Source organism: Rhizophagus irregularis, chromosome 10 (genome assembly GCF_026210795.1).
Source record: "Rhizophagus irregularis chromosome 10, complete sequence".
NCBI classification, from domain to species: Eukaryota; Fungi; Glomeromycota; class Glomeromycetes; order Glomerales; family Glomeraceae; genus Rhizophagus; species Rhizophagus irregularis.
This window is the reverse complement of record NC_089438.1, coordinates 4,821,026-4,845,786: the sequence shown is the minus strand read 5'-3', so window position 1 is coordinate 4,845,786 and position 24,761 is coordinate 4,821,026. Positions and strand designations below refer to the sequence as shown.

Below are 24,761 nucleotides of genomic sequence, written 5' to 3'. Positions count from 1 at the left end.
ATCAAAACGTAACGTGCGGTATTGTTTGTAATATGGTCGAACCATTTTATTATGAACGCTAGGTAAAGTTAATTCATCTGAGCGATATCGTTTAAATTGAACGATGTAGCTAATGCCGAGGCGATTAGAGTGAATTGCTTTGTGATGTCTTTTATTCTTGTTATGCCGGTTTACCGTAAGTCCAAACTGTTCAGCATAGAATCTAGGTTCTACTGGATGACGAGTTGTAGTGTGTGAAACTTGTCGGATGTGTTTGAGATGAGTTCCACAACGCCATCGATTATTTGATTGTACGAAGGCGGGAGGGTGGAAACATAGTGAACCCGTATATTCACCAGGTTCGAAATGTAATGTGCCGCAAGGGAAATAAAAACCCAAATAGATCACGTGATGGCCGCAGCTGAACCGGATAAATGTTTTAGTTTTCCTTTCATTATTATCGGTCGATTCTAGTCGATTGCGTAATGCAAGGAGTTTTTCTTTTAGTAAATGGCGTAAACGGCTGAAATATTTGTTCACAGCATCCTTGTGAAATTGTCGATTTAGAGAAAAAACGAACGTGAGGTAGATTCCTAAAATGTAATTTAAATTTGGTTTATTAGATGTAGATCGAAATGTGTGACGATGATTTTTTGATAATTCAATATCATTGGTGTAAATCAGGTATTTGTTAATTTCCGTAAGAGGAAGATCGGCTTTTTCAGACAACCGAAGAAGGTAATATCGTCCTTTCTTAGTATTGTACAGGGTTCCACTGCCACGAGTATCACATGACAGGTAAGGCGAAAGCTTGGAAATTCTCATGGAAACGTCAAAGATTTTTTTTTGAGGTTTGTAAAGACGTAAAATAGCCTGCGAAATAGGCGGAGGGGTAGTAGAGTCGGGTGGAGAGTCCATAGGCCGAGCTTGAGAGGACTTTGTGAGTTTATGTCAGATGAAAAGTGGTACTTCATAAAAAGACCGGGAAAAAAAATTTGTTCCAACTTTTTATCACGCAGAACGACAGGGCAAGGAAAATGGACAAGTGACTCGAGAGAAGTAAATAAAAAAGTAATAATAAACTATATGTGAAGGTGTTGAGAGGTAGGAAAACTCTAACGAAACTAAACGGAGGCAAACGTTTTTGTAAAATTTAAAAAAATAAACGTACGACGTTGTCATAAATTTTGTTCCGAATATTGTGGAAAAGAGTTTTTTTTCTCAGTAAGGGTTTATATAAAAACAAAAAACGTATCATAACAGAATAATAACAATCACGTGATCACGTGTTATGATACGGAATGATTGTAAATTATCCTAAAAATATTAAGTTTAAAAATTCCGTATACATTCCGCATGATTAATTTTTTCCGTATACATTTCGTATACATTAGTTTTTTAAAAAAATGTTCAAAAATGAATTGCTTATTAAATATATGGAATTTGTATATGGAATCTATAGAAACGTACATAAAATGTATACAAAACGTATCTTTTTCGTACACAGATTTCTTATAGGGATAGATAGTCACTGTTTATTTTTTTATAGTAATACGCACCTGTTACACCATTTAAAAAATCAATTTAGAATAGTGTGAATCATTCCATACCCTAACAGTATTTAGTATTTACGTATGGTGGCCTTCTGGTCGAAAGAATTATTTTATTCTTCCTAGCCTTAGTCTTTTTTTAATCCTCCTTTGTTCGTTTTAATTGGCCTAGCGATTTATTTTCCTAGTGTTAGCTCATTTCTTTACGAAGGGTGAACTCCTTATGGGTGTATAGTTTTAACTTACTCTAGTTAATCTTGTTTTACAGTATTGTATTTTATTCCTCTAGGGTTAGTCATTGTGTCATCTTTCTTAAATAAAGTAAAATAAAATAAATAAATATAAATTAATAACTTTATTTACTATTTTTCACTATATAAAATGATTCTTCAAAATATTTAGATAATCATAATAAATACTTTTATTTTCATTTTCGACCTAATTTTGCATATAATGCTGGCCAAAACCATCATAGTGTCAGTCAAGGACTATAATTATGGCCATAGACTTTTTTTTCATTGTATACATGATTTCTTTCATTTTTTTTTCTATACTACTAGTACATTAATCATCTGGATTCCGGACCAAACTAGTTCGTACATTTTTTCGTACATTTAATTAAATTATTGTTTTACGCAATAATCCTTTTAATTATAAAACTTAAAGACTGAAGGTGTATATCATTAAGAAATATTTAGATGAGTATAAATAAAAATAAAAATTTGATCGTGAATACACATTACACAAATATACTAATATGATCGTCAGAAATTTCTGGAATAAATAATACTAATTTTTTTATTTTATAAAATTTAAAATTATTGGATAAACCTGTTTTGCTTATTTATTGGTGAAAGGCAATTTCAATATATACGATATACGAATAGTTTCTGAGAAAATTAAAAATTAGGGTTTGTTCATCCCATAATACTCGTGGTACCTGATTCCTTTAATAGTTTTTTTTAAAAAAATTTAAATTTTAATATTGTGAATTGTAAACATTTTAATAGAAATAAGGGTAATATTACATTATATAACTTTATTGAACTTAAATATTTTAAAATGCCACATTTCAGAAAAAAAGATTCTCATTCTAGCTTTTTTAAAAAAAAAGATGACGATGATAATTATAAAGATATGGCCAAGAAATTATTATTAAATAGGAAAGAATAAAGTAGATCGAATGGAACCTCAAGTTAAAATTTATTGTATTGGTGAAAAATAGAATAAAAGAAAAATATATTAATAGCATAAATAAAAAAATCTGTTGAATTGAATTTTGACATCTTTAAAATAATTTATTTACAAAATTTTTTCTCTTAATACAATTATATCGCTTAGAGAAGGACCTCAAAATATAAGTCAGGTTCAGACAAAATAATTTTATTATTAGTTGTATGCATTTTTTTGGTGATAATTTCAGTCAGTATCTAAAAAAGGTAATAAAATTTCCGCCCGCATCACCTAAAAGGAAAGATTTACATGATTTTTATTTTTGATACTACTTAAGCTACAAATTTAATATTTTTTGTAACGTATCAAATTTAACTGAACGTCTGAACAAATTTTTGGATATCTAGATAGGAAGTCTCATTTGGATAAATAAATAGGTTGATAAAAAATATCTTGTTGGACTCAAAAAAATATTTTTTAACCATTTAAAATCGCAATAATATATCGTAAAAAAGATATACTCGTTGTTAAAATTATCACTTAGTTTGATATTTAATAAAACATAAGGCTCATTCTCAAAATGAAATCAAATCATAAGGAAATCCACTATAAAAATGCTGGATCTTAATTAAATATAAAAACAATTAACGCCTGTCACACAATCTAGGATTTACAGGTACAATTATAGACAAATAAAAAGAATGGATGATTACTTTTTTAATATAAATCTAGTTACAGTAATACAAACACAATGAAAAATTTTAAATTACAAAAAAAAATTCTTTCCCCTCGATCGCTTAACCAAAATTTTATGGTCAAAAAAAAAAAAAAAATGACAAAAGTCATATGAAAATATTACAAATTTTATTATTTCAAGTCTTTCTTTATCAAAACTAAAGTTTTATCATTTCATTTTTTTCATTATATGTTATATATGTATATCTTTTGAATTTTTTTTTTTGGAATTAGAGAAATATTGACCAAAGATGATTTACGCAAATAGTTGAAATATACGATAAAAAGTTCAAGCTTCTATTTCGATAAAAGTTAACAAGAATGTTGAATGTCAGTATGATAGTACTCTATTCAACTTTTTATGGAGTAAAGAAGACGGTTAGATGACTTGATGAAGAAGATGGCTGCGGGTGGTGAAGTAAGGATGATACTCACATGATGACCATGTGTTGATGATTGATTAAATAGATAGCGGAACCACCTGCAGATCAAGGATGATAAGAACGGGAAAATAATTTAATTTTAAAATATTCTAAAAATTCTATTATCAAGTGGGAAAATTTTTATTTGTAACTGCAGTACAAGGATGGTAATACTTATAAATTTTTGAAATTATAAAACAAAAAGCATTGGGAATTTTAAATTAGTATGTGGCATATGCAGCAATACTTTATTATTAGTCTTTTACGTCTATGTAGTTGAGAAGTGTGGTATTAGTATAGCTTCTTGATGATTTTCATTAAAGAGAAAAATGATTTTAAATTATCTAATTAGTAATTTTTTTTTTCTTTTGTACAACATGTACGTTTGATTTGCGTAAGTTTAGGTAGTACAATGATGTTTGCTTTATGTAACATTCATTTTGGTTATACATTACTATTTTAATCCTGTATAACTTCGGAGTTAAAACGCCGGTTTCATCCTTTTCTTTTTTTTAATAAATATATTTATAAAAGAATTAAAAACCTTATAACGTATTTCATTATGTCATTGGGTGAAAATAAATTAATTAATAATGCAATTAATAGATCATATGCATTAATAGATTACAATATTTATGATGATATACACAAAAGAAATGAATTCCAAAAACAAACAATTCTTGATGATAAATCACTTACGGAAAATGAAAAATCTGAAGCAATAAAATTACTAACTAAAAATTATGATCTTAATAAACTTCTTTTTAATTCAGGAACAAAAAGAATTTGTGAAAATTGTAACCAAAAATGTTTAGCTACAACATATTGTGACATTTGTGTTCGAAATTATTTAAAAGCAAATTTTTCAAATTGGACATCTGGAAATGATATTATTGATAATTTAATACAAGAATGTCAAATGAAAACAATTGTCCCTTATCTAATACCAGAATGGATTCCATATAATAATCTACAAAATATTGAATACCTAACAAAAGGTGGATTTTCAGAAATTTATATAGCAGGCTGGATTGATGGGTGTTTTATTGAATGGGATTCTAAAGAACAACAATTAAAAAGATTTGGAATACATGATGTAGTACTTAAAAGATTAGAAAATGTTGAAAATGCAAACCAAAGTTGGATTGAAGAGGTTTGTAATTTAAATACTAAAAAAGTTAACAAATAAATTTTTGTTTAAAATTTTTTAATGGTTTATTTTATAGGCTAAATCACATTTAAATATAAGCAATAAATGGAATCAAATTGTCCAATGTTATGGATTAACACAAGATCCATCAAATGGAAATTATATGCTTGTAATGAATAAACTGGATACAGATTTAAGAAAATATTTACAACAAAATCATAATCAACTTACATGGAAAGAAAGAATTCAAATTATTACTGATATAACTGCTGCGCTTAGTAGAATTCATGAAGAAAATGCAATTCATAGAGATTTGCATTCTGGAAATATATTATTTAGTAAGGGTAGATTTGATATAAGTGATCTTGGATTTTGTGGACCTGCAGATAAACCATTAAATAGCATATATGGAAATCTTCCTTATATAGCACCTGAGGTTATTATTGGAAGAGAACAGACTTTTAAATCTGATATTTATAGTATTGCAATGCTTATGTGGGAAATTTCATCTGGACAACCACCATTTAATAATTATGAACATGATTATGATCTTGCAATGAATATTGTTAATGGTATAAGACCTAAAATTGTACCAGGAACTCCTTTAGAATATAAAAATTTAATGAAACAATGTTGGAATGCTGATCCCTCAAAAAGACCTGATATAAATGCACTTTGGAAAACAATAGCTGAAATTAATTTATTATATCAAAGTAAATCAAATGAATCATTAACTCAATCAGAAGAAAATAATAATTTTGAAATGGAAAATCATACCAGCAGTGGCAAGCTATTTACAAGTAAACTTCATCAATTTGATAATCTTCCTGAACCAAGAAATGCAACAGAAGGTATTTATTGATTTATTATTAACCTTTTTGTTAATTGCTTAAAGAGTGTATTAATATATTTAATTAATAGTGTTTATTTTTTTTATTTAAATAATAATAGAAGAACAAAAAGGTATAAATTAGATAAAATATTAATCTATACAAATTAATGATGATATGGTTATTTTTTTTTATAGCATTTCATAGTAACAAATCATATGATTTTCATATCCCTAATAATAGTAAGTGCAATTACATTTAAATATTATGTAACGAGCCATTATTTATAGATTTATTTTGCTTTTTTTAGTTGATGATTTTAATAAATCAAATAGTAAGAAAAATAGTACTTCAAAAACAAGTACCATATTTAAAGGTAATTATATATTTTATTTTGAAATAATCAAATGAATGAATAACTTATATTGATGATTATTTAGTTAGCAGCAAAAAGTTATCCAATATATTTAAAAGAAGCTCAAAAAATGGCAAGTAAAATAATTTAAAGTATGTTAATTTTATTATTAATTTTATTAATGTTAAATGTGATTTATTATTTAGATGATTATAAGGTTGAAATCGTTGAATCAATGCGAAAGCGAATAAAGAAACTTCATATTGATGATAATGGTATGATAAAACAATTATTTAAATTCTTGAAATAATTATTTTATTTGATTTTTTAATTTTTAATTTACATTTGATAGATGAAGATGAAGCACATAACAATCCAAATCTTCATTCAGAAGAACAAGATGAATTGGAACTTCCTGACGGTAAGAATTATTTTTTAAAATGTTTAAAATTTGCCTTTTAAATTACCGAATTTAACGTAAAATTTTTTTTTTTCATTATTTTAGGTATTTAGATACAGAAGAATTATATAAATTAGATAAAATTATTACACTTGATTTTTTTTTCTTATCGTAAATTATTTAAACACTATGACTTGATGAGATTTTCTTCAAGATTCTTAGTTTGTAATTTAAATAATTTATTTTTTTTTTATTTTTATTTATTTTTTATCTTCATATTATTTATACTATTATTATATTACTAAAATATCATCATATGTAAACTTAACAGTTACTAACGCGTTTTTATTAAATAAATTTTAAAGTATATCATTACTAAATTTAAATTTTGTAATGTTTCATGTATGGTAAATATGATTAATACAAAGAAATATATATAAATATAGCACATAAATAATACATTAGAATAACGGCGATCGTTAATATGAATGAATTGTTGCAAACTGGCCGATATTACCAGAATTATCATAATTCCGATAATTCTGGATTCAAACCACATGTTTACTATACCCGCATCTTCACGCTCTCACCAACCAACATATATTTATTCTACATTTAAAAGTAAAAGAGTTTAAAATTAAATTAAATTCTATTTATAATTTTTTTTACAAATAATTATTTTATAATAAATATTCACTACCTCTTGTAAAATTTATAAAATTACTCTTTTATTCTTATTTTTTAACGGTTTAATAAATGAAAATAAGTACAACGTATGATAATGTATATCATAATAACTAGAGTCATACCCTAGGGCCGGTGACCGGCCCTTACTAAGAGTAGGATATATACCATAAATTTTAACACTTATTTGCAGAAACAATAATATTGGTAATAAATACAGTATATAATTTAATTTTTATTTGAAATAAATAAATAATTTATTTTATTTTTTTTTTCATCTAAAAAAATTTAATTTACTGTTTTTTTGCATTTTGATTTAATAATCTTGTAATTGGCTTGAATTTTTAATTTATAAAAAACATTTAACAATTTTTTTTAAAAATTTTTTTCGTTTCTACTTTCTAACCAAAATAAAATAATTCAATAAAATTTATTTCACATGATTAAAACTTAATATTGTAGGATATTTCAAATCAAATTTGGACGATTCTATGTCCACATATTATGTTTTTAATAAATCAATTCATGTAATATATAATTTTTTTTATAAATCAATTCATGGAATATATATTTTAATAAGAAAATTCATATAATTTTTCTTTAATAATTAAATTCATATAATGTTTTTAATAATTAAGTTTGTATTATATTTTTAATATAATTTTTTACTAATAAATATTTTTTTAATAAATAAATTTAATAAATTCGGATATATAATTTTTCTTAATAAATCAATTCATGTAATATATATTTTAATAAGTAAATTCATATAACTTTTTTTTGATAATTAAATTCATATAATGTTTTTTAATAATTACTAAATTTGTATCATATATTGCTTTTTAAATAAATAAACTCGTATAATGTTTTTTAATAAATAATTTTTTTTTTAATATATAATGCTTTTGTTCTTTAATAAATAAATTTATATAATGTTTTTTTTTAATAAATAAATTTATATAATGTTTTTTTTTAAAATAAATTTGTATAATATTTTTTTAATAAATAAATTTAATAAATTCGGGTAGAAAAAATGTTAATTTACACGGGGTGTTCATACATGTGTCACGTGACTTTATTAAAAAGTTATGTAAAAAAAAATTTTTAATAAAAAAGAAATATGCAATATGTGTATTTTTGTCTGTTCTGCAAGTTTACTTAAAACGTCAAAGTTGATTTTGAATGTCAATTTTGATTTATTTAACAAATTCTTAATTTTTTTCCTGTTTTCGTTAAATTTAATTCTGGCCAACATTTAATGATCAGCATAGAAAATTTACTTTTTTGGAAATCCGTGTTTGAACACCCCGTGTACAAATAGAAATTGCCATTCGGGTATATGTATTTTTTTTAACAAAATAAAATTCGGATATATTAATAAAATTTGGATATATATATATATATTTTAATAAAATTCAAATATATTTATTTTTAATTCGGATATATATATTTGGGTAACATTATTTGGCGACCTGTCGCCATGGCGACTCTATCACATGACTTAATAAAATTTTAATTGGCTGATTCATTTTTGATCAGTTAATTTTTAAAGAATATTTTATTTACAGTAAAATTTTATTTGTTAAATACAATATTAATTGCCGATCCACGAATGAATCGGACCTAGTGATCGGCAAAATCAAATCTCCACTTCCAAAAAAAGTAAAGTCGGTCAATTTTTAGCCAAACCAATTAAATTTTTTTTTTAAAAAAAACTTAGAGATTAAATCTATTTTGTAAAAATATAAATTTAAGTATTTCAAAACTCAAAATTTTGCAAATTGCTTTTAAATATCATCAATTAGCGAAATTTTAGTAAAAATTATTTATCATTTTTTTTTCTAATAAAAGTACTAGCAAGAAGTCTCAAAATTCACACATATATACTTTGGACATATATTAATAGAATATTAAAAAAAAATGATATAATAAATGTAAAAATATTTCCTATTTTAAGGTTAACTAACAATAATCCATTTTCCCATTTTTAATGCCTATATGAAACTTTTATAAATCAATCTTTAGGAATTTAAAAATGGTAATTTTATCTTAAAATATTAGTTCTAAACATATTTAAAGCATTTATTTTCAAATTATTAAGTGAAAAAAATTTTCGGTTTTGTGTCGATGGTTACACAAATTACGATTTGAAGAAATTTAAAGTTTATTGGTGAAAGTTTGACTTTTTTAAGAGTTATTTTTGATACTTTAATAAAATAAAGCAAATGTCAAAGTTTTTTCATTAAAAATTTCAATTTATTCGATTAAAAATTGGTGGATATTCCTATATTGGAAATGCAGATTTAAGGGGTGGTCCGATTGGTACATGGATTACGAATTAAAACTATAAAATTATACACTTAGTGGATTATATTTTATTGATTAGAGAAATAAAAACTAACAATAATGGTAAATACTAGTGATAAAAAAAAAAAGAAAAATTACAATGATAAAATGAAAAAAATGCTAATAAATAAGCAAAAAAAGGAAATAGAAGATATAACGTTAATAATTATGAAAGAAAAAAGGAAACAAAAAGAAATGACGTGGGATGAAAAGAAAAGAAATGAAAAAAAGTGTAAAAAGGATAATAATGACAAAAGAAAGTGTAATAAGATGATAAGGATGAAAGGGAAGTGAAAGGGAAATGTAAAAGAAGTGAAAAGGGTGTTAGAAGATGAAAAGAAAGTGAGAAAGATGATAGTGAACGAAAATGAAGTGAGAAAGAAGTAAAAAGGATGATAGGAGATGAAAAGGAAGTGAGAAAGATGATAATGAACGAAAATGAAGTGAGAAAGAAGTAAAAAGGATGATAGGAGATGAAAAGGAAGTGAGAAAGATGATAGTGAACGAAAATGAAGTGAGAAGGAAGTAAAAGGGTGTTAGAAGATGAAAAGAAAGTGAAAAAGATAATAGTGAACGAAAATGAAGTGAGAAGGAAGTAAAAAGGATGATAGGAGATGAAAAGGAAGTGAGAAAGAATGAAGTGAGAAGGAAGTAAAAGGGTGATAGGAGATGAAAAGGAAGTGAGAAAGATGATGGTGATCGAAAATGAAGTAGGAAGGGAGTAAAAAAGGATGATAGAAGACGAAAAAGAAGTGAGAAAGATGATGGTGAACAAAAATGAAGTGAAAAGAAAGTAAAAAGGATGATAGGAGATAAAAAAGAAGTAAGAAAGATGATGGTAAACAAACGGGAAGTGAGAAGGAAGTGTAAAGGGTGATAGGAAAAGAAAAGAAAGCGAAAATAATAATGAAAAATAAAAGAAATAAAAGGATGATGGAGAATAAAAAAGAAGTAAAAAGGAGAAAGAAATAAAATAATAAAGGGTAAAAAAGAAGTGAAAAGAACGATAGAAAGACGAAAAAAAGTGAAGAAAAAATAATCAAAAACACCACCCATAAAAAAAGGAACAAAGAAATGACTGGTTAGTATTATTTCAAATAAAATGAAAAAGTAATAAAAACAGAAAGATATAAAAAGTAATAAAGAAAGACATACATTAAATAAAAAGAAGCCATCCCATTATCTAAAGAAAAAAATAAAGTTAGCGTTAATAATAAAGTAAAGAGTCATTAAATACAATAAAATAACGAAAAAAAACAAAAAAAATTGCCTTAAAAAAAAGTCATTTTCAAGCCGAAATAGCACTGCAATAAAAAAAAAGGAAAAAAAAATTATCGTTATCTAATAAACAAATAAACATTTATCAGATGACACGATGATCATGTTTGTGTAGCCAATAAAAAATATAAATTTATTACATAATCAGGGTTACCGGGTCGCCAATTACATTTTCCCTATTTTTTTTTTATATATATATATTTTGACCTTCAATTCCTATTATAATCACAAAAATTAGCCTCCTGAACAATGTATACGAATAATAAATATTTCCGTGATGTTAATATATAGTTAACTCTTAGATATTTGGCCAGTCAATTCATAATTCCTTGATGTCAATATATGGTTATCTCTTGGATTTTGATCATGCTGCAGATCATGATCAATTTTTTTTTTTTATATAAACAACCATTGTTCGTAATATTGAACTCAATATCAACTCAATATCAATATCAATATCAATATCAATATCAATATCAATATCAATTCAATTTCAATTCAATTTCAATTCAATATCAATATCAATATCAATATCAATATCAATAATATAAAAAACGTACCCTATACTTAGCGCATAAGAGCTAACCAAATTAGTAAAATTTTCCTTCCTTTCCAGGATAGTACAATTAGCAGAACAACCAATCACAAGGAATATCACTATTAAAATGAAGATCACCTGATATCATTAACTATATAGCGTGATCTGTATATGGTGTCAAATATCGTTTTTATAGTTGAAACTTTCTCTTTCATCGTTGAAACATCTTTTTTAGTGTCGATGTTTTTCGTATTTCAGGATATATTTAGTTTGCTATTTCTTCATTATTTAAATATTTAGCCTTGTTGCACTATTTACATAATAAGTAGAATACGTCAGCAGTTATTCCCAAAATAGGTGAGGATATCAAGCGCCAACTATAAATGGATATATGTTATTTTTAGTTCCGAGGGATCCTTATCTTCCGTTATCCCGTTTTGTTATACAACTCGGAATCTCACTAAAACGGAAAAAATATATGTCTTGTGCGCAGAAATAACTATCTGGTTCTAACCAAATCCCTATTTGATCCACAATAACAATTCACAAATAAGTAAGATGTTGCCGTGAAAGTCAGGGGCACAGTTGCACATGTAACTGTTACACATGTAGATGCGGCTATATATTTCTTCCATGATCGACAGAAAAATTATCCTTCGAATATTATTCCAAAGACTCTAAACTTCTTCGACTATGAGATACGTTAGTTTATCTAGCTTGAAACAATAGTAATTCAGTGTTTGTTCGGAAATAGTCATTTGTTGTTTGAATTTCTTGGATCTATTACAACTTGATCAGCATGTTATATTTGAGATAAACGAAGATGTAGAATTGGTTTTCAATATTGCAGTTATAATACAAAAAAGGTTAATACTAGTATTTCGCACTTGTTACAGTTCAAACAAATTAGTAGAATTGGATGAAATTACAAACAACATTTATAATTTCCACGATATATATAACATTCGACCCTTGCAGTATACTATATTTTGTTGGAAACTTATTTACTCTTGCACATATTCATGATTGTTAGAACATAGTACAGATTATCTCGAAACCGGTGCTGATATGGAAAAGGTAATACCCCCGTATGATTTAGCATATTACAGTTGTATAATTTCTTAATGGTAAAGACGAATAATTGTTTAGTAAATGTATTCGATAAAAAAATAGGGACAATTATTAATTCGATAACTTAGTAAATGACAAGCGGATATGGTTTTTTTAGTGAACGAAACACGGCATACGTATTTCTTTAAGGAAAAAATTTTTAAGATGTTTGGGGAAATACTGGTGAGATATTATAATGATATTATAATGATATTATAATAGTAGAGATACTGATAACAAAATGTGTTCTTCGTTTTATATTTCCCATTACGTCAAACCTGTCTCATATATTTGGATGTGATATGTGAAACTAATAGTAAATTAAAAAGAACGGCAAATGTGGTATTTAAAAAATACGAATCTGTCTATTAACCAAAAATGACCTGCTGGTATGTAAATAAGATCAACAGAGCTAATAATAGAAAATACAAATGTTTCTATTAACGAAAAAAGATCTGCTAACGAAAAAAGATGATAATAAAAAATACCAATCTTCTATTGAATAAAAAAGACCTGCTAATTTTTAAATTAGAAGAGTTGGTATTAAAAAAAATAGCAAAAGTTGGTATTTAAAAAATACCAATCTGTCTATATCGGCGCGCCATATTTTTAAAAATTTATTTGGCACTAATAGATAGAGATTTGATAATTAAAATCGATAGTATGGCAGTATACTATCATATACAAATCATTGATAAATCATTTTTAATAAATAAAATGTCAATTGATGCTACTGCACCACAATAAATAGGTTCGATTCGATAATCGATTAAATCGACTCTGATTCGATTTTCGATTGATTCGATTTTTGTAGAATCGATTCCAATCCCTACATCTGATGCGCAGAAAATCCGCTATAGAATTAGTTCCTAGAGAAATCCTTTACATCCAGATTTATGTTGTTATCGAGGATCTTAAAAAAAAATAAAACAACATTACGCAGTAGTTTAAAGATCCGATTTTGGTCAACAAAGTTAGTTCAATGAATCTCAGCTGAAGTTAATTCGACCAATGAATCTGAAAATTCATCTTTAAGCTTTTCCGATTCTTCTGGTTCTTCTGGTAAGATAAATTCTTGATAATCAATGCTTTATGGGGTAGGGGTCTAGGGGGTTTGAATAACATTTTTTTGATTGCAGGATCGAGCCAAAAATTCGCAAATATCATTTCTGTAATCCGAGAACAGTTTTTGGGCATCTTTGATAGGATTAAGGGTGCAAATAATTACTCTTTAGATCAGATGTATGCTGTTGTATCGGTTGATATTCTTAGATTTGAGATGGGAGTAATTGGAAAAGATACGATAAAGGGTTTTACCGTGTGAAAATCATATTAAAAGTGAAAACTTTAGAAAAAATAGATGCTTAGAAAGACAACGCTAAGTAGCGGGGAAGGAACTGTCGTTCACGCTTAGCAAGAGGTTTAGAGCCGGCAGGCATTTATGCTTTATTTCTCTCTTGAAACCCTGCTTTATCATTTATTTTGCTTAGCTGGCCGGCCCTTTCTCATGAAAATAATAATAAGTGTTTTTCGATTGATTTTTGAACTCGAGTGTATGCTACGTTTTTAATGTGTAATATGTATGTTTTGTGTGTGTGCAAATTCATCCGTGTGGCGTGCATCGTTAATGTGCGTCGGTAAATAATAAAGCCCATTTTCAGGTGCGGCAGCTTATTTCGTTTTTCGTGTTAATAATGGGTTGGACTGAAAAAACCTACTATCGGACTTTAAGGTGGCAGGGATTTACTGAACAGATAAACAGGTAGCTTAATTTTCTACTTCAGGCGCGTATAAGCTTATTTTCGGTGATAGGGAGTTACTAAACAGATAAACAGATAGCTTAATTCCTACTATCGGACTTTCAGGCGCGTATAAGCTTACAGATAGCTTAATTCCTACTATCGGACTTTCATGCGCGTATAAGCTTACAGATAGCTTAATTCCTATTATCGGACTTTCATGCGCGTATAAGCTTATTTTTGGTGATAGGGATTTACTAAACAGATAAACAGATAGCTTAATAACTAAAATAAATATAAATAGCTCCATTGCTTCTTCATTTTATTTTCCAAAAAAAAAGAGAAAATTTCAAATCTACTAACAACATGAGTGCGGACAGTAATTCTATAGAATTAGCGAAATCACGATTATCAACCGAAAAGTACTACCCTGGCCAAGAAGGTAAGTTTTGTAAATAGTATTTCATAACCTCCTACTTCTTGCTAACTTTCAATTTTTAGCCCTTATATCCTATCTAAGGAAGAAAAGCGATAAAGCTTCATATCGTGGGTTCTTGGACCTACATTATGATGACATTGTTTCATCATCATCATCTTCTTCAATGAGTTGTAATGAACTTGATAGGTACTGGGCTTTACATTTTCTTGAAGTCTCTGAGGAACTTTTGGATCAAAATGCATTTGGAGCATTAAAGGAAAAGGTGCATTCTTGCAAAGGAAGGATAACTCCTAGTTCACTTTCATATTAAAAAGTCTGACTCAGGAGAATTACCGGGTTTGTTTGCTTGGTATCCAACCAAGTCTTCAATTCGGGCACCCTAACTTTGTTGTTAGTAAAGGTCTGTTGATTCTGGAGGAGGAATCAACTATGTACCTTCCTTTATAAAAAGTATGCACTAAAATTACTGTCTCCACAACAGGTAAAGTTGGAACGTACCGAACGATGGTCGAAAACATATTGGGGGAATGTCGTTGAAGACATTAGAAAACGAGATAAAGAAAATCGGGTACTCGCACACACTGGTAAGTCATATTTTACCTGTATTTCTGTATTTTATTTGTTAATAAATACAATATGTTTACTTGTACTTTAATAACAATTAGAGCCCAATAGAAAACGGAAGGCCACAGAAGAGCGTAAGATTAAAATGATTTTTTATAGTATGACAATATCAGCATTCTTACTAATCTTTATCATCATCAGCTCCGGCAGTCATAACGATTTGGTGTCTCATTAATGAAGACCCTCTTGAGGCAGCCTTTCCTGTAGACATTTTAGATAGCAAGACCATTGGACATCTTAAAGATGCCATTAGAAATAAAATTAATGCCCCCGACACTGTAAAAGCAAAAAACCTCGAAATATGGAAAGTTAATGTTCCATTTGAGGAAGCTGAGGGAAATGTTATCACACTTGATAACATTGAAGTTAAGAGGAAATTGATAATTCCTGCAACAAAAATTTGCAGTGGCTTTGATAACATTGCCGAGACTAATATTAATTTTATTATAAAATTGCCTGCTGCTACCAAACCTGCTACCACCGGTAAGTACTATTAGTTATAGAATAAACAGTACAATGAACGAGATAAAATACAGTATAACAAATTTAAAATAGAAGATTACGTTTCGCCAAAGTTGGAATCTAACGATGTTGTCTCCAAGCGCCAAAGGTTGCTTCAAGGTTAGTTTATATGAAATGTTCATTTCCGTTTGTATCTCTCATAATTTATTATTTACACATATTACAGAGAAAGACGAAAATATTAAAGAGATATGTGAGATGTCTTGCCCATAAACTTCCGCGTGCCCAGGAAACTGGGTAAAGTGTAATAAAAACCCGTTAAAAATATATAATCTACGACCTCCAGAATGTAGTGGGCCACCGGTATCCCTTTTCCATCCTGTATTCGGTCAGTTTCTCATCGATTATCGCAACCATAGCTTAAGTATTCCGGCTGAGCGATATATGCAGGTTCAAGATTTTTGCAACCGAGCGGGACAAATCTATAAAAATGAAGGTTTCCGACAAAAAGCACTCCGACCATTCTTTACATCATTATTTGATGGGATCCAACCAATATCTATTGTTACTAATAATGGTTCCATCGATGACGATGTGCTACTAACTGATAATGTAGTGCTCGGAGAGAAAGCTGTCCCAATTTTATGGGAGTACAAAAACGAAATCGGTGCAGGAGGGAAAGATCCCTCAATCCAAGGAGGGTGCGGATATGCAAAATATTGGGCTCAATCACAGGTGCGTTTCTTTTTGTAACACATTAATAATGCCATACATTTATTCATGTCTAATTTTCACGAACAGACCATTAAGATTCGCAATAGTTCTTGTTGCCCATCTATTATTCTTGCCATTGCGGGGCCTTGGATTTGCGTTCTTGGGGCTGTATATCTCGAAAAGCCCGTAGTTGAACCACTTACCGATTTCATTCTAATGTTGGATCATCCCGAAGATGATGGAAAAAGGATAGATGAGCTTACAATTTTTTTCGAATCTTTACGCCTTGCTTTTAGAACATTGAATAACTATTACAAAAACTTGAGAGAGTTAGATGAAACCGATGCTGAAAAAATCCAAAGGTTTTTTCCTTACCGTAATCAATACCAAGTTGACGGGGATGAGATCAAGTTTACATATCTTTATAAACTTGCCGAAGAACCGACGAACTTGACATGGAAAGCGGAAACTGTTAATAGAAAAATTGTCATTGTCAAGTTCACAAAGAAATCGAATCATGGCCTGGATGAAAATACTCTTCTTTATGCTGACGATGAATCTTTCAAAGGTTGGCGGATGGTTATTTCGGAGTTTAAGGCATGAAACGGAAAGTGTTGAGAAGGATTACGGTATTGACATTGCATCCACACAATATTACTTCCTACGATAACATGATTGTTATATTAGTTTCTGTTACAAGGCGTTAAATCTCGAAAACGATCGGATTCTCAAAAACTTATTTCGCACGAAGCTTGCATTCTGGCCAACTCCCTATTAGTAAATATCCTCCTTTTAGCATCGGTAACAACAATAATCGTATCTTATAGCCCAATCCATTAGCCTTTTCTTACGACTTCCGGGAAGCTCATATTCTGGACAAACAAGAAGCAATACGAACGAAATAAATTCACGTCATGTTGCTTCATTTGCACTAATGATGTGAATGCAGGTCTTATTTTTTATGATATAGATTAACATTTCATCTAACATTTGATCAATATTTTACGCCAATCAGGAATTTAAAATATTATGGTCTCTATCGATCCTGGTGATGGTGTCGTTCTTGTTGTAAAACAATCGTACATGGAATCGATTAGAACTTCCCTGATGCTTGTAATGCAAAACTAATGGAGTGATGTAGATGCACTGGCTTATTTATTGTTACCCTTAGAAAATAACTAGCTTCTATGATGGCGCATTATCCTGGCTGGGCGTTGGACTTTTTGTCGTTTGTATCCCAGCAACATATAACTCTTTAATCATTTGCGTCATCCTCTTTATGTTCCCAAAACATAACAATGATGACGTATTGTTCCCTTTGAAGGAATATTATTCAGTTATTTACCTTGTTGTAGCGTTGTTTTGCCGTTAAATTCTTGGTCATAAATGATGTACAATGTACAATACGCTACTCGTGAGGACTACTCGCCTTAACATTCCTCTACTAAACATTTCCACATCAATAGGCACATATCTCTATGATTGTTATTCATGGACATTATTCTTTCTTTTTTCCGCATCCTCCCACCTTTGTCCTTTTAAAGTAATGCGATTTTTTTTAAAAAATGGAAGACTACTTGGATTCCACTGTAAGATCCAACGTTGTTCCTGAGAAATACTTCCATACACCCGGTTTTGTCCCTTCGTCTCACTGCTCATCTATTGGCTAACAAACTACTTTGCAGAAACCTTGAATTTTTGAAAGGTATTGTTACCACCGATTTGTGTAGTTCGGGAGGGCAGTAACAGAAATATATACGGGTTAATTTATAGAATTTGACTAACAATAGGCAGTAATCGGCAATAAATCGTGAGGAAATGGGTAGGGTTTATCAACAATTAGCAATAGATTTATAAACAATGTATATTTATTGAATGTATAACAATCGGAAATAAAATTGACAATAAAAACAATAACGAAATGTATAAAATTGGAGTGATCGGCGGGTTCTTTATTAACAATTACAAAAGAATTTCCTAATATTACTGCCTCTGCCGGCGCTCTGTAATATTCCCAAGGTTCTATCTAAGTGTTAATAATCGAAAAATCACTTCTCCGAAACCTCAGCGGAATTTCTTCCCTTAAATATTATTCAAAATTTAGGACGATTAGTGCTTTGGCCAACTCGCCCGTTATTCAAATCGTCCAAAGTACAACTCGTTTTCCGGTCAAATCGTCCATTGTACGAATCGCCCATCACAGCCATAATTGATTCCCACCAAGCCATACGCCACATTTCCTATAAACTATATATATAAATTGTATAAATAAACTATATAAATAAAATAAACTATACTATATAAATAAACTATATCAAATAAAAATAAAATAAACTAAATATAAATAAATAAATAAATAAATAAAATATACTATAAAAAAATAAATCATATAAGAATAACTATATAAAAAATTCCCGTGACAGTATCGTTACATTATTACTAAAACATACGTAAGATAAATTTAGGGTAACGTGACGATCCTTTTTTTTTAACGAATTGTTCTGACGTTAATCCAGTATCACAACGAGATTTCACATGACATTTTGGCTGCATCAAAACGATTCTTTTTATAATATTGTTAATTCATTGAAAATATACATAGAAAAAGCGTATTATAGGTATTGTCACAGTATTTTAAAAATATCAAAAAAATATCTTAAAAAACTTATTGTAAATATTAATATTCTCGTTTAATATTTATGTATTAATTAATAACTAATGTTTTTTAAATATGTACCTTAATATAATTAATATAATTAACATTAAAATAAATTTCGGAGAAGCCTCTATTTATAGTATATCATGTGATATCCAGTTTGATCTTTAATATAAACTCATTTTCACTCGCTTTTTTTCTTTCTTTAAAATAAACTTTTTTTAACTTTTTTAACTTCCCTCTCACTCTCTTTTTTCTTTTTAATAATAATAAACTTTTTTAACTCTTTTAACTCCCTTTTCAATCGCTTTTTTCTTTTTAAAAATAAACTTTCATTAACTTTTTTTAAACCTCTTTCACTCGTTCAAAAAAATATTTTTTTTTAACTCACTTTTCCTTTCTGTTATTCCTATTTCCCTTCCTTTCCTTCTTTCATATTTTGTTTGAAAAAAGAGTTGAAAAGTACCCACAAAAAAAAATTAAATTCTATAATGAAATATTATAAAATTTTGATTTTTTTTCCTTTAGGCGGCTCCTGGACGTAAGTTTTCAAAAAAAAATTTTTTTCTTAAATTTATTTTAACGAAATATTACTAACAATTCTTTTTTTTTTTTCTTTTTTAGATTGTTCCTCAGGTCTCTTTTGGCATGCAAGATTTCATTCTCAGTAGGTTTTTTTTTCTCTATTTTAATTTATTTATTCTAACGAAACATGAAATATTTTAAATTTATCTTTTTTTTCATTTTTTTAGATGGGCTTGGATGCACGAAAGAGGAAATTGGAACTATATTTTTTCGAATTTAATTCTTTTAATGAAATATTTCATTTTTTAGACAACTGAAGGATCACTTTGAATATAAATTTCGGTAAATAAAACAAAGATTTTTTTCAACGAACTCTACAAAATTTCGATTTTCCTTTTCTAGGAAACTTTTCGGTGTGAGATGAGATTTTGATGGAAAGAGTTTTTTAAATGATTTTTTTATGGAATATTTTGCTACCTCTGTTTTTTTAGGATATTGACTATGAGGTACCTTTCTAAGCTTAGGAATATTGTTGAGCATCGTGAAGTTGATTTAGGCCAAACTAACTTGTTAATTAGATAAAGACATCGTTCAAAGATCAAGACCAAGTATCTTTCGATAAATCAATGGATGATGATTGGACTCTGGACACGTGAGATTCTGGTTGAAATAATTGATTTTTTTTATTATATATACTAGGTCCCAGCTTATTTTAGTGTTTAGACGAACAATTACTGAGATATCAGATATGTATTAATTTCATAAAGATCATAGAAATTTCAAACTTTTTTTTTGTAAGTTTGGATGGTTTGGAAAAGAAAAAGTTTCATCATGAAACTTTACTTTTTTATTTATTTATTTTTTTTTAAAAAAAAAACATTTTGTTATGTTCCTCTAATTTCTTTTTGCAGATTCAGTTGACTACTGGATGATGAATTTTTAATTAATTTTTTTTTTTTGGACTTCAGAAGGTATTTCAATGAAAAATTTTTTATAATTTTTTTTTATTTGGCAGGTTAACTTTTATTTACTTTTTTTTTTAGGAAATCAATTCTAACGTGGACTCATTTAAAAAAAACACTTTTATATTATCGTTATATTTTTATTTTCGTAGGAATGCAGCTACATCAAGTAAGTATCGAAATAAAATTGAAACTTTTATTAAAAAAAATGTAAGAACTTCAGTTCCAAGTTCTCTGAAAACAAAATTCAAAACATTTATTTAAAAAACGGTTTCAGCATTTTTGTATTAACTTTTTTTATCTTTTTGTAGGAACCTCAGCTCCGATGGTGATACCAAGTTCGCCATCATGATATCATGTGATAATAGAATATTAATAACCGCCGCAGTTCAATTTGCTAGTATAACTGATCTTTTTTCACTTTTTTCACCTGTCCTTTTACTTCCCTTTTACTTCCTCGTCCTTTCTCTTCCTTTTGTTCTTTTATTCGTCCATCTTCCACCATTTCCTTTCATGTGTGTATGTACTTTTAATTTATATTATTTGGATATTTTGGTGCTCTTCCGTAATATGAATTAATTGTAAGTCATAATATCTCAAAAATGATGGTAGTGTGGGTATATATTGGATTTTCTTTTTCAACAAACTTTAAGAGAAATATTAGTTAATTAAGACAGCTCTTCAGCTCTTTGGACGCAGGATTTTGTTTTATTTTATTTTTTATCTATCTTTCAAAGAACAGTTACTTCTTTCTCTTTTTTTTAGACGATTGACTCTCAAAACATGTGGGAAATTCGGTAGGAATGGCAAAATTTTTAAAATTTTTTCTTTTAATGAAACTTTTAATAAACTGTTTCATTTTCTTATTTTTTAGACGTCAGATCTTTCTTTGGATGAGTAAGTTATCAATCCCTTTTTTGGGTCATATATCGAACTGCCTGTTTCTTTTTTTTTAAATGGAACGCGTGGAATTCTGGTAAGATTTATTTTTATTTTCTTTTTTTTTTATTTTAATAACTAATTTTAATGGTTGTCTTTTCTTTGTAGATGGTTTGGTTATTCAGATATTGAATGCATGGAAACTTGATGAGGAGAATTAAATTTTGATGTTAAAAATTCGAAAACTTTAAACAAAAAAAATGTTATTACCAATTTTTTGGACCATAAGTGATGAAGTCTGGTAAGATTATCTAAGGTATTGAAAAGCTTTTCTTTGGCACTATTTTTGTAGGAAACCATCTCTGACTTGGTACTCTCTGTGAGTTTTAGAAAGATATTTAAAACTTTTTGTTTCTAATGCTTTTTTTTTTTTAGAATCCAGCCCAGTTTCTAAATAATAATTCAAAATTTTACAATACGTTTTATCCTTATTTTATATAGATCTCGGGCCTATATTTTAGTTGATGGTAAATTTAGAAATTTTTTTTTTTTTTTGTAAATTTAGTTTTTGAAATAATTTTTTAATACTTTTTATCGGACAGGTTCCCTACCATCAGAATTTCCCTTTTTAAAGTTGATATGACGAATTTATAATAATTTATAGATAGATTCAGATGTGTAAAATTTTATCCAATTGTATTATCAATTATTTTTTAGGTATGACGATTAGAACAATTTATAGGCGGATAGAATAGTTTTACACTAAACTTTTGAGTAGAATTAAGTACAATGGTATAATTTGTAATATAATATAAATATTTAATAAATTATAAATTTTCAGTAAAAAATTGTTAATATATCGTTTTGATATTTATGCGACATTGTAAATATACTGTATTAAATCCTAATGTGATATCTTCAGGATTCGTATAATAATGTAATAATAACATTGTAACGATAACTGTGATGCGCCATTATTTTTACCGTTACTTAATGGTAACTGTCTCATGTAGGAATATAAACGATTACAATATTGGTGTTTTAACGATATCTTATCAATATCATATTGACATCGGAAAAAATTTTATAGTTTCTGCAAAGTACTCGGTAAGGTCTTTTGGCGCTCGTGTTCATGGCATTCAACGGTCAGTTATTGACCCAGGCCAGAGCATTGATACTTATGTCGATTCTCTTAGGGGAAAAATGGGTCTGGGTAAGGCTAAAACTCTACGACGCTTTTTCGACAAGCACTTTCTGACTTAACTTTGTATAAAGACATAACAACCAGCGAGATAAGTTAATCTAAATTTCCTCGTGTGATCATTCGAGTTGAGTCCCTGCACCGCATTCTTATTCTTTCTAAGAACAAGCCTATTGATTTTCTTATCATCGATGAAGTCGAGTCTACCCTCGTCCAACTAATTTAGTAGTGACTTCAGTTCTGCGTTTGCTACATTCAGATGGATGCTTCAGATGGCAAGACATGGTCTGCATGGACGCCAATTTAGGTGTGCGCACCTTCAATACTTTACAACGTATGCGAGGGGGCCTATACATTTATACTGGAATTGCTTCTCGCGTGCACCCAGTGAGAAATTCTTTACTACTGCCCTTAACGACTGGATAGATTCTCTTCTAAAAGCCGTCAACAATGTCCAGAATGTAGTTGTTCCTATGAACTGTCTTAAAGACGCAAAGGTGTAAGTACCTTGGTAAGAAGATAGAATTGTACAGCAGCGAGACCCTCCCCTCGAAGAAAAAGAAGAAGAAACACTTTAGTGACGTTCTCTCCTACTGGAAGGAACTCGATATCCTTATCTACATTCCCACTATCTCTGTTAGAGGTTAGTTTCGAATTTGACCACTTTGACATCGTTTTCGCCTGTTTTAGTGACAATTCATGCGATGATGTTAGTAAGGGTCCCTCAAGGAAACATTTTGTTTGTTTCAGGCTGATGAATGAATGTCACTCCCTCCTCGTTACTACTTACATGACAAGCGCGCTGGACTTGGTCAGACAGATCTTACAATGATGAAGAAACGAAAATACACCTACTTACGATAGTCTATTTGTATCGGAAACATAAACACTCGTCTGAACATCATTCCATGGTAGTGTTATGGTTTATCAAATATTTAGTCGATTACGACGACTTCAAAAAACGGAATGTTGATCTTTGCCTGAATAATCTTGAAGATATTTAAGGAGATATTAATTAATAACATATTCCGATTTCTTTGAAATAAGTAAATACACATTTCCCGTACACAGATGGATCAACAAAGACCCCCTTGACTGTTAAGAATCTTCTCTTGAAACAAGTCAATGGTTATCTTGAGTTATAATTTCGTAAGACAATCCTGCTGCGCAATACTGTTATTTTTCTCCCTCTTCATTTTTTGTAATCAAACTAATACAGATAATAAATCAAGTTTTTAAAAATGAATGAACTACCCTAAGAACAAAGATTTAGTATAAAAAATAGACTAACCCGTATTACTCACAGCAGAACTAATTTTGATCATTAAAATCACGTAACTCTGATTGTTTCCCAAGGAAACTGTTTTTCGAAAAAAATCGCAGTCCATGCTAGTTTAGCTCAAATTACTATGTTCTTTATAGCATATACAGTATATGGAAATCTTTGTTATCGATAACAGTTGAACAGGTGTAAATTATGCTTTATCGTTGGATCTTCGGAGTGAAGTAGTCAAGACATATACAAAAAATAACTTAGGGAACGAAGAAAATTTAGAGATGCACAGTACTTTTATGGTACTACACTTCGTTATATGACAGAATAATTTTATTTTTTTCCACCCGTGATAACGTAAAGCTGGCACGAAACTTGATCTACTGTTCTGAATAATTCCTGTAACAGGTAACACGCCTATCTCTGCACTCGATTTTTGTTATTAATCTTGTCGATTTCTGTCTTTACCTTATAACATTATCGATCATAGGAATCAGCCCGAAGGGCACATGATTTTGTCGTTAGTTATCTACCAAGGCAAAATTAGTTACAACCCAGTCTCAAAAGTCATGTGAGAGACCGTGGCTCAGTTCACAATCTAATTACGTGTTACTACGCCACATAACCGCAGAATCTTTTGTGTCACATGTCATGTGACGCTCTACACAGATGTTCAGAGTGTCACATGATATTTCTGCGGTAAATTAACAAGTAATCCGCATATTGACCGAGTTATT

General features: G+C 28.8%; 3 protein-coding genes across 3 annotated transcripts; 2 read left to right on the top strand and 1 right to left on the bottom strand.

Annotated features, from left to right (window-relative positions):
- Positions 1-4,336: 4,336 nt before the first annotated feature.
- On the top strand, positions 4,337-6,707 carry OCT59_002477 (uncharacterized protein; the record flags this gene model as incomplete). The annotated part of the gene is made up of 7 exons (XM_066144533.1): positions 4,337-5,012; positions 5,086-5,860; positions 6,150-6,215; positions 6,280-6,327; positions 6,401-6,469; positions 6,547-6,615; positions 6,700-6,707. The coding sequence occupies exons 1-7, from the start codon at positions 4,422-4,424 to the stop codon at positions 6,705-6,707; spliced, it is 1,626 nt and encodes a 541-aa protein (XP_065995689.1). The 5' UTR covers positions 4,337-4,421.
- A 7,948-nt stretch (positions 6,708-14,655) lies between these two features.
- On the top strand, positions 14,656-17,131 carry OCT59_002476 (uncharacterized protein; the record flags this gene model as incomplete). The annotated part of the gene is made up of 8 exons (XM_066144532.1): positions 14,656-14,731; positions 14,791-14,990; positions 15,210-15,312; positions 15,394-15,426; positions 15,494-15,835; positions 15,908-15,973; positions 16,161-16,549; positions 16,616-17,131. 8 exons carry the CDS (start codon positions 14,656-14,658, stop codon positions 17,129-17,131), a joined length of 1,725 nt encoding a protein of 574 aa, XP_065995688.1.
- Positions 17,132-23,107: 5,976 nt separating this feature from the next.
- On the bottom strand, positions 23,108-23,423 carry OCT59_002475 (uncharacterized protein; the record flags this gene model as incomplete). The annotated part of the gene is made up of 2 exons (XM_066144531.1): positions 23,108-23,185; positions 23,259-23,423. 2 exons carry the CDS (start codon positions 23,421-23,423, stop codon positions 23,108-23,110), a joined length of 243 nt encoding a protein of 80 aa, XP_065995687.1.
- Positions 23,424-24,761: the final 1,338 nt, after the last annotated feature.